This window comes from Haematobia irritans, chromosome 2 (assembly GCF_050003625.1).
Source record: "Haematobia irritans isolate KBUSLIRL chromosome 2, ASM5000362v1, whole genome shotgun sequence".
NCBI lineage: Eukaryota > Metazoa > Arthropoda > Insecta > Diptera > Muscidae > Haematobia > Haematobia irritans.
This window is the reverse complement of record NC_134398.1, coordinates 235315668-235333134: the sequence shown is the minus strand read 5'-3', so window position 1 is coordinate 235333134 and position 17467 is coordinate 235315668. Positions and strand designations below refer to the sequence as shown.

Genomic DNA, 17467 nt, shown 5'->3' with positions numbered 1-17467 from the left:
GAAGGCACATTTGCAGATCTGACAATCAGGAAATATCACAAAAAAAATGCTCCGCTTCAATGGTTCTATTTTCTATGGTTAAATAACGAAACATTGCATACTATCAATGGACATTTTTGTTGTCCTAATGAAGAATTCTCAATTCATTAACTTAGTTTTAGTAAAATTTAGTTTAGTTTAGTAAAATTTTAATTAAATAGATTTAAATCCGAATCACCGATTATTATTTAAAACAATAATAAATCTTAATTGAACATTATTTATAGGTGTGTTCCTTTACTTTACTCGTAGTAAAAAGTAGTAAAAGAGAGAAATATTGAAAATCCTCTCAGATTTGTATATTTGTTAAATGTACAGGAACGAAAATATAGTAAAAATTTTAAAAATGTCAAATAAAAAACAAAAGAAGCATTGTGATTTGAATAAATATTTTCAAAACATGTAGGTAAATTAAATACTTTTATATCGAAATTTTTTTGACAAATGGCAGATTTTTTGCAGGAAACTTTGAAATCCTTATTACGATAGAAAGAAGGTTTTTACTTTGTTATAAAAAGTACTCCTTTTGCAAAATTTTAAATCAAAGTAAAACTCTGACTTCTGGGCTATAAAGTAGAGTAATAGCGCATATTATCAGTATCTTATAAGGTGGGGTTTTTCATTCCGTTTGTAACACATACAAATAACGAATTCTGACTATAGAAAGTATATATAGTCTTAATCAGGGAGAAATTATAAGACGATGTCTCCCTGTCTGGCTATCTGTTGTAATCAGGCTACTTCCTTCAATAATGAACCTATAGTGCTGAAATTTTACCAGACACGTTTTTCTTCTACATGCAGGTCAATTTTGAAGATGTAGTCCCATCTTCGGCCTAAGTTTCGATTTTGCTTCCATATGAACCGACCCCCCAATTGGGGTCTTAATGACATAGACATTAAAACTTTTATCCGATTTGCATGAAATTCAAAACGTAGAGGTACTTTTGGTCCATTAAAGGGTGTGCCGAATTTGGTCGGTCAATGTTTTGGTACTTTTTTTCGAAACAAGTGGTATTGGTTCGGCATTGTTTTGAAATTCCAAATTGTGGAGTCTACACGTTAAATCTAAAGCACAAAGGTGCACAAAATTTTCCTCCGGAATACGTAGAATTTTATAAGGAATGTAGTCCTTCTCGACTCAAAATACAGACCCCACTTTGTTCAAATTTTGCAAAAAAATAAATTATATTAAAAATAAATTATATATAAAAAAATAAATTATAAATTATATCTCGCAAATATTAGATATATTCGCACACATACACAATCTTTTTATGGTAGTTTATAAGTTCTATCCAGCAAAGCAAAAATCATGAAAATCGGTGCATAATTGCGCGTTTGCCAAGTAACACTAAATTTCATACATCCGAGGTGTCCAACTTCCAACGTCTATAGACCAGCCCGTGAATCCACTAGGGACCTACAAACCTCTATATATAGAGAAAAACATTTCAGCTTTGGCACAAAGAAAAAATTATGATGATTTCTTAATCCATTAAAAAGTTACAGAATTATTTAAAAAAAAAAGCTATTTGGAACTACTTTAGTTTGGAAAATTTGAAAACAAATAATTATTTCTGTCATGACATATCAACAACTTTTACTCGAAAGAATTTGTCGAGTAACTTGTAGTAAAAAAATTTTAAAAGAGACATGAATTTTGACATTGTTCTCTTAAAATTGTTTACTACTTTTACTATCTTTTGGGGTTGAGGAACGGTTTCTAGTAAAAACTAGTAAAAGTAGTAACTAGTAGTACGTAAAAGAACACAACTTATATTACTTACGGCCATTTTCTTGTAACTCCGTTAGGCTTTAACTGCCAGTTAACAGAAAGTAAGTTGCAAATATCTTCTCTCCGGTTAACTTTAACTGAAAAATTTTCAGCAGTTAAATTTCTAACTGGCATGTGGAATATATATAGGCAAGATGACAGATATGTCCATGGTACGGTTTAAAAGTTCGTTAGCTAACGGAGCACTAACGGAGCTTCATGAAAATGGGGGTTAAAGTTAAATGTGTTTCAATTGCCATAAATCAATGGAAAATAATGGAAATTCTTATTATTTTACACTTTAGAGAATATTAAATTGTGTGCACACAGAAAAATATTTTTTTGGCAGTTTTGAGAAAATTATTTTTTTTTTGTGAGAAATAAGAAAAATTTGGTATCTCTGTGGATATGACTTTCGGAACACATTATCAAATTCGTGTTGAAGACAATTTTTCATTTGTGATAAAAACACATGAAATACCAAACTTATTCCACAATTCGCCACAAAACTAATTGTGACTGTGAGTGAGGAAAGGTTGCCTCTATTTGCTCTCGTGCTTACATTATTTGTGTGCTTCAACAATCAAACTAGCGAAGCTTGTAAACTTGAAAAGCATTCTGCCTATTCTTGTTGTGAGGGGAGTTGATGGAAATGTTTTCGACTGAGTTATCATGATGAGTTATTTGCGGTGTATTTGTTCCAATTAAAATTCACATAAACAACCTACTCGGTAATGGAAATGTGTCTCACTTTTATGACCATTGTTAATGTACTTTGGTATTGTAGGACTTCCTTGCCTTCTTCCCTACCATGTGACACGCATATGATGTCAGTGTGAAAATGAATGAACTTCAGATGGAGTAACGTTAGTACATCCAATATAGTTATGTGTAATATAAATGTCCACAATTTTTCAACATCCAATATGTACCATCCATGGTGGAATAATAAACTTACCTTCCTGTTTTGGTTATTATCATTTCTGTGCCCAATTCATGGAATTTATCCCATAGTTCTTTGGTCTCCAAATGACATTGGATGGGCAGAAGTTCATCGCAATTGCAGGAGCCAACAATTTTCGGAGAAGACTATAAAGAAACAGTGATTAGTCTACGATGTTACTCTGATTACTCGAAGGGATTTGCTAACTTTGCGTTTTACCTTCGCTGGCTCTGGGGATAGACGGTCATCTTCACTACGACCGGGACTTTGTGGTGAGGCTCTCCCTCGGCTACTGTTTGAACTGTTGTTGTGATTGCTGCTTCCATTGCCACTGTCATTGCTGTAATTTACGCGGTGTTTGTAGGCGGACTTTTGCATATGCTGCGGAATACCATGTCGCGAGATACGAGAAGCCGCTGCTGCCGATTCAGAGTCACTGCAGTCGACTACATCCACATCGCCATCATCTTCACCATCCGGAAAGCGTTCAAGTGACAAGGGACCTGACCAAAACGACAAAAGCAAAGAAATCATGATCTTAATGATTGCTCGAATGAATTTTTCATGTTAAGAAATTTGTATCTTTCCTTTGTCTCTGCCATGAAAATCAAAAATCACAAACGTTGAAGTGTGAAAATTTTTTAATTGCTTCTAATGTATTCACAATGAATATATACTACAAAGATCACTGCCAAAAAAAAACTTAATTTATTTGCACACCCCCAATCTTATCTACATTGGTAGAGTTTAGCTGTGATGGATGTACTCATTTATCGTTTCACTTGTGTCCTCGCCAATATTCAACTTTGGCGAATTTCAACAGTGTCTAGTTTTTAGAATTTCCTCAAATTCATCGATATATATTGTCCATGTAAACAAAATATGTGTATGTCTGTTTTGGTCGTTAAACTTAATTTTTTGGGCATACTCGTAACCGATTAAGCCAATCAATGGTACGGTTTCTATATATTAGTGCCTTCAGTCCCTACACGCAGAGAAGAAACATAATTGTCACAATCATTTTCGAAGAGCAAAATAATATGATAGGAGCTATTTTTGTGGCGACCATGTAACATTTTCACCTGCAACCATGTTGGCTCAGTGTACATGGTTCTAAGAAAAATAAAATTGTCCTAATCTAAAATGTTTTTATATTGATAAAAAGAATTTTGTTTCCATTAAAAGACAATGGTCACGATCTAAATTGTTATGATATTCGTCAAAAATGTTTTTCTTCCAAATAAAAGAACATGGTCACAACCTAAAATGTTTTGATCTTTATGAAAAAACTTTTTTTTCGTCGTCGAAAAAAGGACGCCACTTGAGAAAAGAAAACACAAAATTAACTTTTTTTATTTGTTTTTATTTATTTATAAACTAATTCATTGTTATTTGTATTTATAATGTCGTGCAATAAGTAACAATAAGTAATCATTCCATATTTACTTCGTGCCCATCAAATGTACCAACGCAGATATCATGTAACTGCAAATAAAAATAAACGATATCATATAACAAAATACAGAATAAAAAATAGGCACATTTTCAATTAAACTTTCCTTTTTTGTGTTCACATAAAACCACGTGCCACTTCTGAATAAATAAATTAACACAAAACACAGGAATTTCGTATTCTCCGACCATTCAAAAAAACAATCAACACACGACTGACGCGCAAAATGAAAATCGTGAAAATCAATGTTTTTATAAAATTATTTTCGCTGCAAAAAAGTTAAAAAAATTAAATGGTCACGAAAACAATGTACATGGTCTTTATAGCCATGAAATGGTTCTAGACGTGTCTATACGTAACCTATAAAAATACTTTTTTCTCTGCAAAAAAGAATGGTCAGAATGGTACATGATTTTCCCGACCATGTAATGGTCTCAAATTCTATCATTTAAATAATAGAACATGTTTGCGGCATTTGAGAACCATTTAAATGCTTATTGTCAACATATATTTTTCTCAGCTCGAAAATTATTTTTACAAAGACAAAATACATGGTTTTCGCGACAATTACATACTCTAGATAAGCATTAAATGGATGCGACAACCATGCCCAAACATGTTTTTTCTGTGCGTGTAAAAAAGAAGGAAATATAACCTGAGGAGGGAAATATAACCAAAAATTTCTTATTTTGAAGTGCAATAAAATTAAATTTTCTGATTTTTACATCCATAGAAAAAATCATGAACGTGAATCTACACACATGTGTTTTCAAACTGAGAGCAGACGGGATCAATCTGACAACGTTAAATTGACGAATTATATTTATATTTGGTCACTCTATTTTGCTGGGAAGTCTTGGGAACTAAATAAATAATGAGGAAATTTACAAAAAATATTTCGAGTGTGTCTCCACTACTTTTCTTTTCACATCCTATAAAATATGTTAACCGTTAACAACTAAAGTTATATTTTCTTCTTCCAAACAACCTTTTTTAGCGGAAGGAATACTGCAAACGATATTCGTTGATCTACAATTCCATTTGGGAGGAAATAAGTATGTTTCTGAGTGACGTACAATTTGGAGATCACCTATATAAAAAATGGACGACTGCCAACCATCTTTAGCTCATCTATATCCATAAATTGAAAAGAAAACACATCAGATACAATTTTGGACATCTACATTTTTACAAAATAGAACCGAATGATCGTGCTACACCAACGTACAAATCGGATACTTCACCAAATCAGATCAAATACAACCCCAAGTTTCAAGTAAATCAAATATTTGTGACATCGAATATCGGAAGTTCCGACCAAAATTCTATATGTTCGAAATAAATCGGAGAAATCATTTTCTACTTCCACTTCATCTACGACTCAAATAAATTTCATCCATTTACAACGAGATGGATCATCATTCAAAAGCTAATGGGATTGTTAATGCATCAGTGGCATGTTAGTAGAAAACTTTCAAATGAATGACTCTATTATGCAAATATCGGACGCTGACTTCTTCCAAATGTTCATGTTTGTGGGCTGTTTTGCCTCTCTCTATCGAAAGCCCGCATGTTTAGCAGACATTGGAAGACCAGTGATAAATGCAGCAGCAACAGCAAATAATTGTTAAAAAAAAATTAATGGAAAACTGAAAACGAAACAGAACCCACGATGGCTAGAAGGAGATATAAAGCATTTATGCATTTTAAAAATATATTAATTATTACTATATTTCTGCTTTTGTTTTTGCTTCTTCTGCTGTCTGGTTTCAGTTGTTAATTTGCTTGTAATTAATGAATGGATGGCATCCATATTCGTTTATTGAAGAAATTCTGCTTTTCAGCGATGTGAACATTTGCATGTATTTAATTAAGTAAAGTAACCTAACTAACCAGCACAATGGGGTAAGGTGAAATTATATAGTGGAAAATTCGTAGTGATGAAGTAGCATTTTGTTCAATTGCCAATAAAAAGAAATTTGACTTTAAACATGAAGCGGTATAGATTATATTCTGCAGGTATAATGAACACCACAGATGATTACTAGGTGCGAAAACGAGACTGAATGACTAATGATGGCATTATGGTCACATTTTTATTATATCAGTCGAAATATGCACACTAGTCTTGGACAAAATCGTTCACCATTGTGATTCGGACTCGCCGTTCCTTTTGTACAAAGGAACTAGTTCCTTCAAATCGTTCCATCGCTCCTTTTCGTTCCAGCTTTTTATATTTGTCATCACTGTCATCTACTAAAGGCAGAGATAACATTGTTTACTATTTGCAACGAAGTTCGTGGTCAAATATTAAAAATTGAGTAAAATTACTTAAAATAGTTTATAGAAATATAGGAAGAAAAAATAATGAATGGAAAATTTAAAGAAGTAACTAAACTCATTGCAAGAAATTAAGATTTTTTTGTATATTGTGAAGAGCCTGAGATGGAACTATTGAATAGCAGCATACCAATCAATGATTTAATATTCGACCCTCACTGCAGTCGGTTCTTCGTACCGGGGTCGACACAAGGACCACGTCCTTGTCCAAGGACTGCAACCTCCCCATGGGAAATCAAGTATGGGAAATCAAGTATGATTTAATATTCATACGCGCCAAAATGAATAAATTGTCATATAGCTCAAACAAAAGTCAAAAAATCAAATTGCGATCCGCGGAACTATGGAGCGTAAGTTGAATATAAAACTTAATTACGAAAGTTACGATGTGGACAAAAGAGATGGAACTAGTGACAATCGTTCCTTTTAGTGAACCGTTCATTGGAACTAGTTCGTTCCGGAACGACACAAGACTAATGCACACACCCAAAAAAGAGAAGAAAATTTATTAACAAATTCCTATTGTTTAAGAAAATTTTATACTTTAAAGAAGAAATGGAGTATAAAATTGTTAAAATGTCTAGCGTTATACGAAGTTTAAATCAGATAAAATTTACTCGTTTTACAAAAAATAAGCTATTTTGTGCATATTTCGAATTAGATAAAATTGGGTGAATTTTTAGTTCATGTCATTAAGTAAGCAATGTACCAACATTTAACTAAACTCGATTACTTTTTATTAACTAAATAAATAGCAATCAGCTAAAGGAATTTTCGTTTTCTGAGGGTATATAGAAGTCGTTATTGTGCTATAGAACTTCCCTATACGAAATTTCAAGAAGGTTGGAGCGAAGACATAGGATGGACTCTTCTGAATCGATCAGTAAATAGGTAAGAAGTTTCATGTAGCAAATTTCAAGCAAATCCGCTGAAAAACTGGCTAAAGAATTAAAATCTGGGGATAAGTTGAAATGGAGCCAAACGTATAGCCAAATATGGATCGCTGTGGTGAATACTAACGCCAAATTCCGTAGTTATGATTACGATACACTGTCCCTCTTTCTAAACACATATACATGTTTACATGTTTATAGACAATTTCTAAATTAATATATGTTTGCATCCACTGTAGTTATGAAAATGTTATGTCCAAAACATAATATGTTCTAACATATTAACATGGGAGCAACCGTGGTGCAATGGTTAGCATGCCCGCCTTGTACACACAAGGTCGTGGATTCGATTCCTGCTTCGACCTAACACCAAAAAGTTTTTCAGCGGTGGGTTAGTTGTTAGAGTGCTTTGAAACAAATCTCTAAATGGTTTCACTGTAGAACGCCGTTCGGACTCGTCTATAAAAAGGAGGCCCCTTGAGCTTAACATGGAATCGGGCAGCACTCAGTGATAACAGAGAAATTCACAAATGTAATATCACAATGAAATGAATAGTCTAAGTGAACCTGATACATCGAGCTGCCACCTATCCTAACTTAACGTCCCTATGGGAAATGGATCAACCACAGGATCGGTACAGGACTAGTCCCTGGTGTGTATGAAAGGGACCAGCCACTTTAACATGGGTTTGTCATTGACGGGGTAAATTTTCACTTTAGGACACGTCTTGGACTCATTTTAAAGGACACGTCCTGGGACAATTTAGCAGGAGCATTCCATAGACAGGTCCTCAGGAACCAGACTCTTAGAAATCTGTTTTATTTTGGATAACCGCATCGCATTCGAAATAAAAAACTTTTGAAATATGTCGAACAATAGGTTACATTGATAATTTTATTTCACTAAATTTGTAGATCCAATAAGATTTTAATCGGAAATCAATAAATTACGACTATTTAAAAATTGCAACTAACTGGAGCACCGGTACCAGTTCTGTGATAGGTCCGTCGGTGGCAATTTGCACCAATTTCCCGTAGGAGTATTAACATATATCTCGCAAACATTTTATGTTTATGAAAATTATATCCTTGCACTTAAAATTAATGGGCTAAAAATTTGAGTTCCAAACATTTGTGTATATGGAAAGGGGTTCGATTTAAAAAATACGAATTTGGCACTCAAAATTTTTGTTTTTTTTTTTTTAACATATTCAAGCATATAATGTTTATAAAGTAGTATAAAATTTCTGAGACATACATATATGTTATAACATGTTAGGTTAGGTTAGGTGCACTGAAAAAAATATTGTCGTGAGGTCAAAGATTTCATGTCTTTAAAATACGAATACAAATTTTGCTTGGCATAGAAGACGCATTTTTCTAAAATAAAGTTATTTTCCTTGTCCAAAAGTCGATAAACTTTTCAATGAAGTCGTATTGTCCTTATAATTAAGTGATTTGACTTAAAAATGGGTATCTTAACATGAAAGAAAAAATTTATAGGCTAAGGTCAACTTGACTTTAATAATTCAGAAAAATTCTTTAAATTTAATGAAATTGTCTTTAAATTTGTTGTCTTTTTGCATCTTGACTACAAAGCAAAAAATCGTTCAAATATAGGACATGTTTTTCAAAACTTTATTTTAAAGAAGTTTTTTACTTCAAACATAGCATAATTTCTACTGGAAGTCGAGTCCTAATTTGGAAAATAAAGTTGCCGTTAACTCCTTTTTAAAGGACTTTGATAGCATATGAAGAAAAAAAGCTGAGAAAGCGAAAAATTAAAATTTGCTTCCTAGAAGCAAGTACACAAAACCTAAATTTAAAAGAGAATTGTGTCTTAAAAGTATCCTTAATTGTATTCTCCGCTTCTTTGGCTCGGAATCAATACCAAATTTTTTAAAGTAAAGACAAAATCTTTGAAACCGAGTATGCTTTTTTTTCAGTGTGGCAGCCCGATATATCAGGCTCACTTAGACTATTCATTGTGAACAATTTTTGGTGTCCGGTCGGAGCAGGAATCGAACCCACGACCTTGTGTATGCAAGGCGCGCATGCGAACCATTGCACCATTCCCATACATAACATGTTATGTATGGGATATAAAACTTTCTCCAATAACATAAAATATGTGTACATGCAGACATTATTAATGTTTAAATTTCGTACAAACATGTGCTTATTTAGAAATAACAGAGAGAGATAAAGTTGACGACCGATATTTCTTACGAAAGATTGATGAAAGTATCAAATGAGAGCAATCAGTTATTGCAAATTTGTTGTAGAGAAATATGCTTGTATGTTAATGTTTAAGCCTAAACACATTCAATTTCATATTCGGAAAAAAGAAAATACCCACATAGATAAAAAATAAATATCAATCAAAAAATATTTAAAAGAAAATCAAAATATTTTTTGGTATTGGCAATCGCTTTTTGTATGAGTATGTGTCATGTCAATTTTTACATAGCATTTCTCGCGCTTTGCCCTTAGAGTTAGGTTATTCGACAACTTGGTTTTAATAAATCTTAAATGGTGTAATTTATACCTGAAGGCGAGTTCGAATTTGGTGTTTTATGTTACGATTGACGAATACTGACAAAAAACCGAATAATTTGAGATTTGTGTCCTACTATCATGTAGGCAAAACTTTAATTGAATAGTGAATTGCGTCTTAAATATACCGTCACTTCTTTGGCTGAGAATCAATACCAACCTAATTTAAAAAAAGACAAACTATTGTAAGACTTTTTGTAAGTGTACGAAATTATAAAAACAAGCAAGTAAGAAATTAGTTAAGAAATTTATTTAAAATTATGTTTATTTGTTTTTTGGTGGCGTCTTTCTTTCACCGATGAAAAATTTGTTTTTTTATTTATACAATATTTTAGACGATGTTCTTTTAATTGGGATTTCCAACAAGATCATAATATGGTAGATAACAACTATGCTATTTTTATGAGCACTACGCTCACTGGGGAAAATGTTGCGTTATCGCCGGAAATGATGGTGACAACAATGTTTCTGCTTGTATGAACACATTTTTGTAATCGTCTCACAGCAAACTTTTGCCATAAATATTAATTTAATTGGCGATAAGTCAATATATTTGATATGTAACGTCTTTATTCGTTTGTCTGTAATGCGTTTGTGTTTTGCAAAATTGGTATGAGATTAAGTGTTTTTAGATATTCTCTAGTTTAATTCTCTCCACTTAATTTAAATCACCGCTGCAACACTCTGAAAAAAATCGGAATCCAAATTTTAAGCTCGTTTATATAGCCCATTTCAGTTATATACATTATTTAAAGCCATACGACTTTAAAGGAAAAATTAATATTTCAAAATACCCATAAATGTAATGAAAAACTTAAAAATATTTATATTAAAAATTTCCTTTGAATTAAAATTTCTCTATTTTTAAGAAATTTGTGTTTCATACACCCTTAAAAAAATCGCTTCTGTAACATATACCCCAAACACATTTTACTTCAAGCATATATATTTTCTGGATTGGTGCAAACAAAATATTGTTTGTATAGTTCAAACATATTATGTTTCACCTTAGGGCATACACTGGTAGTAAAGAATTTTAATGAAATTTTATTTGTGTGGATATATTTTTAAGGCGCCAATTGGTTACTTCCATTATTTTACTTGCAGCATACTCTCTATGTCTCTCTTTCTACACACATAACATATATGTTTACAGGCTATTTCCAAATTAATTTATGTTTGCATCTAAGCATATTATATTTACACACATTTTATGTTCCAAACATAATATGTTCTAACATATTAACATATATGTCCCAAACATGTTATGCTAGTTTATGAACATTATATGCTTGCACTTAAAAATATTGTGTTAAAAAATTTGAAATCCAAACATATACACCCAAACATATGAAAAACACTATTTTTCGTCCGTGTATATATCATAGGTCAATATGAAAGATATTGTAACTAAACTAAATTTTATAAAGATTTATTTTTATATTTTAATAGGTTTCAACTAAAGTTGTATGCCTTTAAAATAAAGCAAAATTGTCAATAAAAGTGGAAAAATTGATTTCCGAAAATTAAAATAGTTGGAAAGATGAGCTTTTGACAAGGCTCCCTTTCAGTGTACGTATTTCACTCAATCCGTACAGTTTTGAAATTTGATAGGGATGAACTCTTTTACACTTAAATAATGAAACTTAATTCTATTTTAGTCTCTATGATATTGGTTCTTATTATAGGGGAATCAAAGGGTATCACCCGGAGTGAGTCAACACTTGTACACAAGTTGTGCAAATCGAGAATATTGAGGAATGTATGTAATGAAGGACTAAACCAATCCAACAGTGAAAACTGGTTTTTATTATTACCGGGATTGAACCCGTGACTATTTGCTTTGTGCATAAATTCATTGCGCAATGATGGCTACTGCGGTAGTGATATTAGTTTAACCCAAAAGAAAAATCTCTCTACACTGAAAAAACAGTGAACCCACCAGGAAGAAAATTTTTGCATCACGCCGATATCACAAAAATAAGTAAATATTTTTGACAAATTCAAGAAAATTTATTTATATGAAGGAAAAAATTGGAGTTGCAAATTGCAAAAATGTCTTTAGTGACATACAAAGTTCATGATGGACACATTTGCAGTAAAAGTTACAAATTCAAAGAAATAATAAACTATTTTGTGAGAAATACAAATTTAGTAAATCTTTATACTTAACTTGTGTATAATTTTTTCCCGTTTTTTAGTTAATTTAACTAATGTACGCAAAAAATGATTAGATTGAAGGAAACTTTCCCCAAACATAATAATTCCATGAACTAAAATAAAGTTAAATTGGCTTTTGTGAAATAGAGAGTTCACTTTTTTTGAGTGTATATTTCTTAATTCTCAACTCAAGTTGTGTCTTTAAATTAAGTTAACAGAGAAAAAATATTTTATGATTCAATCACAAAATTAATTGATCCAATTAATTTTTTAATTAAAATAGCTTGAATTACGAAAATGATAGTTTCAATCCTAAAATTGTTTAGAAGTAAAATACATACTTGGGACGTTCAATTAATCGAAAAACCGTTTTTTTTTTTAAATGAGGCAATCAAATATTTATTTATTATTATTTTTCTTGAAATGAAATAATTTTCTTGTAATGTAAGAGTTTATACTTTTCGAGTTTTTCGATTAAAACTATAGTTGGATTTTTCTTTAGATTTGAGTCAAACTTAAAAGAACAAATGAATAGTGCACGGACGAAAAAGACTGTTTTTCATATGTTTGGGTGTAAAAATTATATGTTTGGAACTCAAATTATTTAACACAATATTTTTAAGTGCAAGCGTACAATGTTCATAAACTAGCATAACATGTTTGGACATATATGTTAATATGTTGCAATATATTATGTTTGGGGCATACAATTTCTGTAACTATAATATGTTTATATGCAAACATATATTAATTTAGAAATAGCCTATAAACATATATGTGTTTAGAAAGAGAGACTTAGAGGTTATGCTGCAAGTAAAAGAATGTAAGTAGTGTATGCTTAAAGTGAAACATAATATCTTTGGACAATACAAACAATATTTTGTTTGAACCAATCCTGAAAATATATATTTGAAGCAAAATGTGTTTGGGGTATATGTTACAGAAATGTTTTTATTGAGGGTGTGGAAAATAGTTATTTTCAAATAAAATGTTCAATTAATTTTATATTTGAAGATATTTTTTTATTTAATTTAAATGTAAATCATTTCGAAATGTTATGTGTTCATTTCAATAACGTAACAAAACCAATTCCTTAATCGTCATATCAAAATTGTAAAACACACAAAAAAATTTTCTGATTCAATCACGAAATTAATTGATCCAATTAATTGTTTAATTGAAATGATGATCACAGAAATGATAGTATCAATTAAAAAAATAATTGAAAGTCAATTAAAAAACTAATTGATACTATTAATTTTTGTGATTGATTTTTGTTTCAATTAAAAATTTTGTGAATCAATTAAATTTTTAATTGAATATTTTTTAAAACTCAATTAAGACTTTAGTTGGAAAAATGTTCGTGAAATTCTTTTCTGTGAATATGTTGAATAATTAATTTGGACAAAAAACTAGTTCGCCTTGATATCAGACTAACATAAAACTATTGAAATCGATCAAACGCCAAGAAAGTAGAAAAAATGTTCTTTTGGATCGGCAAGTGGTGCAAAATTGGCGCAGAAGCGATGAATTTAACGTCCCAGCAAAAAAATTTGGAAGTTCTTCCAAAGGCACAACTTTAAAAGCACTTCCAGAAGATGCACTCCCAATGATGTTCTTTTAATTCAATTTTTTATAACTTGTTTTTTTCATACTTTTAATGGGTAATTTTTTTGTTTCAAAAACAGAGTAAGAATTCATAAAATGGTACAAATCATTTAAATTTTGTCGATAAAAATACTAAATCCAATATGAAAAAATTGTGAATTTTTAAATGTTAAATTCATCGCTTCTGCGTCAATTTTGCACCACTTCCGGATCCATCTGGGATGGGCTTGTCAAGGAAGGATGTCCCCCATTTTAATAGCCGTTGCACTGAATTTGAATCACTTCTTAAGGAGTGATTTGAATTTAGTGTTTTGGATGTGAATAAAATAATTTTGTGATATTTTTCCAAATAGATAATTGTTATAATTTTTTACGCTTCTTAGTGCATTCTAATGCTTGTCTGAAACGTTTGACCTCATATTTTAAAAAAGTCACACTTTTTTTTAAGAATGAATGTAGCACGAGTTTTAAAAAATTAAGTTAAAATAACTTCATGAAAATTTTTGGGAGAACATCTTTGGAAGTGCTTTTATATTTGAATTTTTATCTAAAGATTCAATATATGAGCCAATTTGAGGACATTTTTAAAACTAAAATGATTTTCTTTACCTAAAGGAAAATGAACTTAAACTTCAAACTCACACGAACAAACAGGGCTACCCCGAGCCATATATATTGAGTGATCTCGCTGATCACTCACCCAGAAAAGGAATATGATCACCTCCGTAATGGTTGAAGAGCATAATGTATTATTGGAATAACATTGTCGTATCAATGTTATTTTCTCCCAAATTATGATCTGATTTCGTTAAGCATGTTTATGTTTGGCGAGAAACCCATATTTTTGTGACAAAAAAAAATTCCATTGTTCCCGTCCCAAAATAATATTGTGCTCTTGAAACATGTTTGGGATGATCGTTTTCCTTCTCTGCTTTTAAATAATGAATTCTCAATTATTATACCATATCATAAAACCCAAAACAGAGTTTAATTCTTAGAATATTTTTGCTATTGAATTTTGAAACTATTCGAAAAGTGTGTCTAACACAACACTTCATAGAATTGTCATGGATATGGATAAACTTTTTTTTTTTAGGGTACAAAATATTTTTCAAAATATTTTCAACGGTTAGTTGGTGAAGAATACTCGAAAATATTTTATATATTGCCATGTTCGTTTGCACAGTCTCGAGCCGCCGCCATTGCTATTCCAATTTCATTATTCATTTTATCGTTAAGTATCTTTATTTTGTATGAAATTTATTACCGCCCATAGTCCAACAGAAATGCAGCGCGAAATACCCTCCAAGGAAATGGAAGCTAATGGCCAAATGGGGAAATCGGTCAACGCATTTCGCACTCTTTACGCACCACATCTTAATTTATGGTCGTCGCTCTTAACCCAATCATAGATAATGGAATTTTCTCCCATTTCACTGGACAAGGAAGACTAACAACAGCCAATGATGACTGCCATGAAGTCCTTTAAGTCGTAAAAGTAAGTCATATAGTCTCGCACAGTCACTGAAAGCCCATAGACACAGTTCGTTTCTTAAGGCAATCGAAAAGGAAGGATTTTCTTTGCTTACAATAAGGATATTCAAATGAGTGCGTATATATGTATATGTGCGTTTGCTTGTGTGCGTGTGTGTATATCTCACTTGGTGTTTATGTTGTAAGAACGATTAAGTACACAGCCCATTACTCACTCAAACTCCTTTCCGATGGTTCGCGGCTCGAGGCATTTCCGCCTCTTGCCATTATCGCTGCTATTGAGAAATCCGTGGCGACGCCGATACAGGAACTGGAGCTCGTCCGGATGGTGTTAATGTTATGGCCTAAGAAGCAATGCTTGGCTTCTATGTTTTTACTATCGCAGCTCACAGTCTTGGTGGTGTGGTGAAGGTTTGAACTTTTGAATGGATGCAAATTAATTGTTGTCGAATTTTTACGCTTCAATTGGGGATTGTGGGACACTTTGTTCTTACTATGGAATCTGTTCAGCACTTCGAGACTATCACAGTTTTCGTTTGCGTAAGCACTTTCTTGACCATCGACCGTTTCTAATTCTTGTTTGAAATGTGATTGGCTAAAAAGCATTTTAACGGAACTCTATTTCCTTTGGAATAATATCCAATTTCTTTCAAACAGGCACTCACGTATGGTCCAGGATACTATTCTTCTTCATATATGAGCATTTTCTTTTTTCTTTCAAAAATATATTTTTGTTTTGTTTTTTTTTTTCGATAATTTTTGCGTGGGTTTTGCTTTGAGTTACACTTGAGAAATTTTTACGTATTTTTTATGGAACGACCGATGGTGTACTGGCATAGTTATGTTTTGGTTGCGGCGGCGATAGCTTTTGGGGACTTGCTTCCGTTATTGCGACAACAACCGTTCCATTGTCTGGCTGACCATTGAATGAAGATGCTAAGCGACGGCAGTTATCAGAATGTCAGGCAGGTGGCACGGCGCCCCTATGTGAACGCGTAAAGTTGCCAACTTTGTTGTTTGTTTGTTTGTTTGCCAACTTGGTGGCTTCGTATTCCACCGAACACAATCAGATGTCAGTTTGCTCGTTTGCCAGCCTAGCCTATTCCCTTGATGTGGGGGATCACCCAATTACCATGTTGTTGTTACTGCTTTTGGGGGAGGCAAGACTGTTATGAGGCTCTCGTTTTGTAATGGAATGCGCGCCGAACCTGCAGTAGTTACGCATGAAAATTCAACAGACAGAGCAAGCAAAACCAACACAAGAACGATGTAATGGTCAGCAGACAGCTAAACAGCTGATCTCTGCAACTGAGAGCTTTTCCTATTCCGATTAGTGTGTATGTGTATGCGACGACTATTCCTGTGAGTGCGTGTGAGTGTTCAGGTCGACAATTGCCTACACGACAATCGCACTCATTGCTTTGGTGAAAAGAAATCCGTCTTTTCAACACTTCATCATCGACCAACAAGAACAGCAACAACAATAAGAACCAGCTGCAGCAGCAAAACAAGAACACCAAACCGTCAAAATAGTCAACTACAGAGGAGAGCAATGATGTAAGTAGCAAAGCACCGGCATAGACGACAGAGAAACTCTTCCCAATATTGGAGTTATGTTCGCCGGATAAGTGAAATAACCGCGATCGAAGGAGTTTAGTCAGAGGTTAGGGAAGGGTAAAGGGGGAGGCCTTCAAATGACAATGCGAATTACACCAAACCGAGTCCATTGTGTTCCTCTGATTTTCATATCACTTCTCTAGATTCCCCAGCTTGAAGTCATGTGGCCACCATAATTCGTAAAGTTTATTGGCTGGTCTTATCCACGGTGATTGTCGTTTGCTTTGGTCAACTATTCGCGAAACAACACGCGGAGATACGAAGAGAATAAACAATTCACAATTCCGTTTTTCTCTTTTGCCGTCTTTAGCAACCGCTTACGGAACCTAACTGAAAACTCAGATACCTAGAGCACCTCGAAAGCGATATTTGAATGCTAAATGGCTTTTCGTGCTGTGGCGATTACAGTTGTATGCCTCCGTGCTGTTCTGGCAGCCACCAAATCAAGTCAACACAACCCCAATGTACGCCAAGCATCAGCGTCCGCATGGTGCATGTTATAAGAGGCATTTAGGGGGGACGGGGGTCATATACCATTGCAGAGTAAGCAAAAGAGAGCCGTTTGGCAGATGCATTGAAATGTGGGA

The 17467-nt window shown here is 32.8% G+C and overlaps 1 protein-coding gene across 2 annotated transcripts in view; it reads right to left on the bottom strand.

Annotated features, from left to right (window-relative positions):
• Window positions 1-17249, bottom strand: part of LOC142227429 (T-box protein H15-like) — a 32028-nt gene extending 14779 nt beyond the window's left edge. The window contains exons 1-3 of one of the 2 annotated variants that reach the window (XM_075297981.1): window positions 15479-17249; window positions 2967-3262; window positions 2775-2905 (exon numbers count right to left, since the gene is read on the bottom strand). In XM_075297981.1, the coding sequence (XP_075154096.1) occupies window positions 2775-2905; window positions 2967-3262; window positions 15479-15869 (818 nt within the window). In that variant the 5' untranslated portion in view covers window positions 15870-17249. The remainder of the gene's footprint in view (window positions 1-2774; window positions 2906-2966; window positions 3263-15478) is intronic. The other variant, XM_075297982.1, reaches the window with a different exon arrangement.
• Between the last annotated feature and the right edge of the window lie 218 nt (window positions 17250-17467).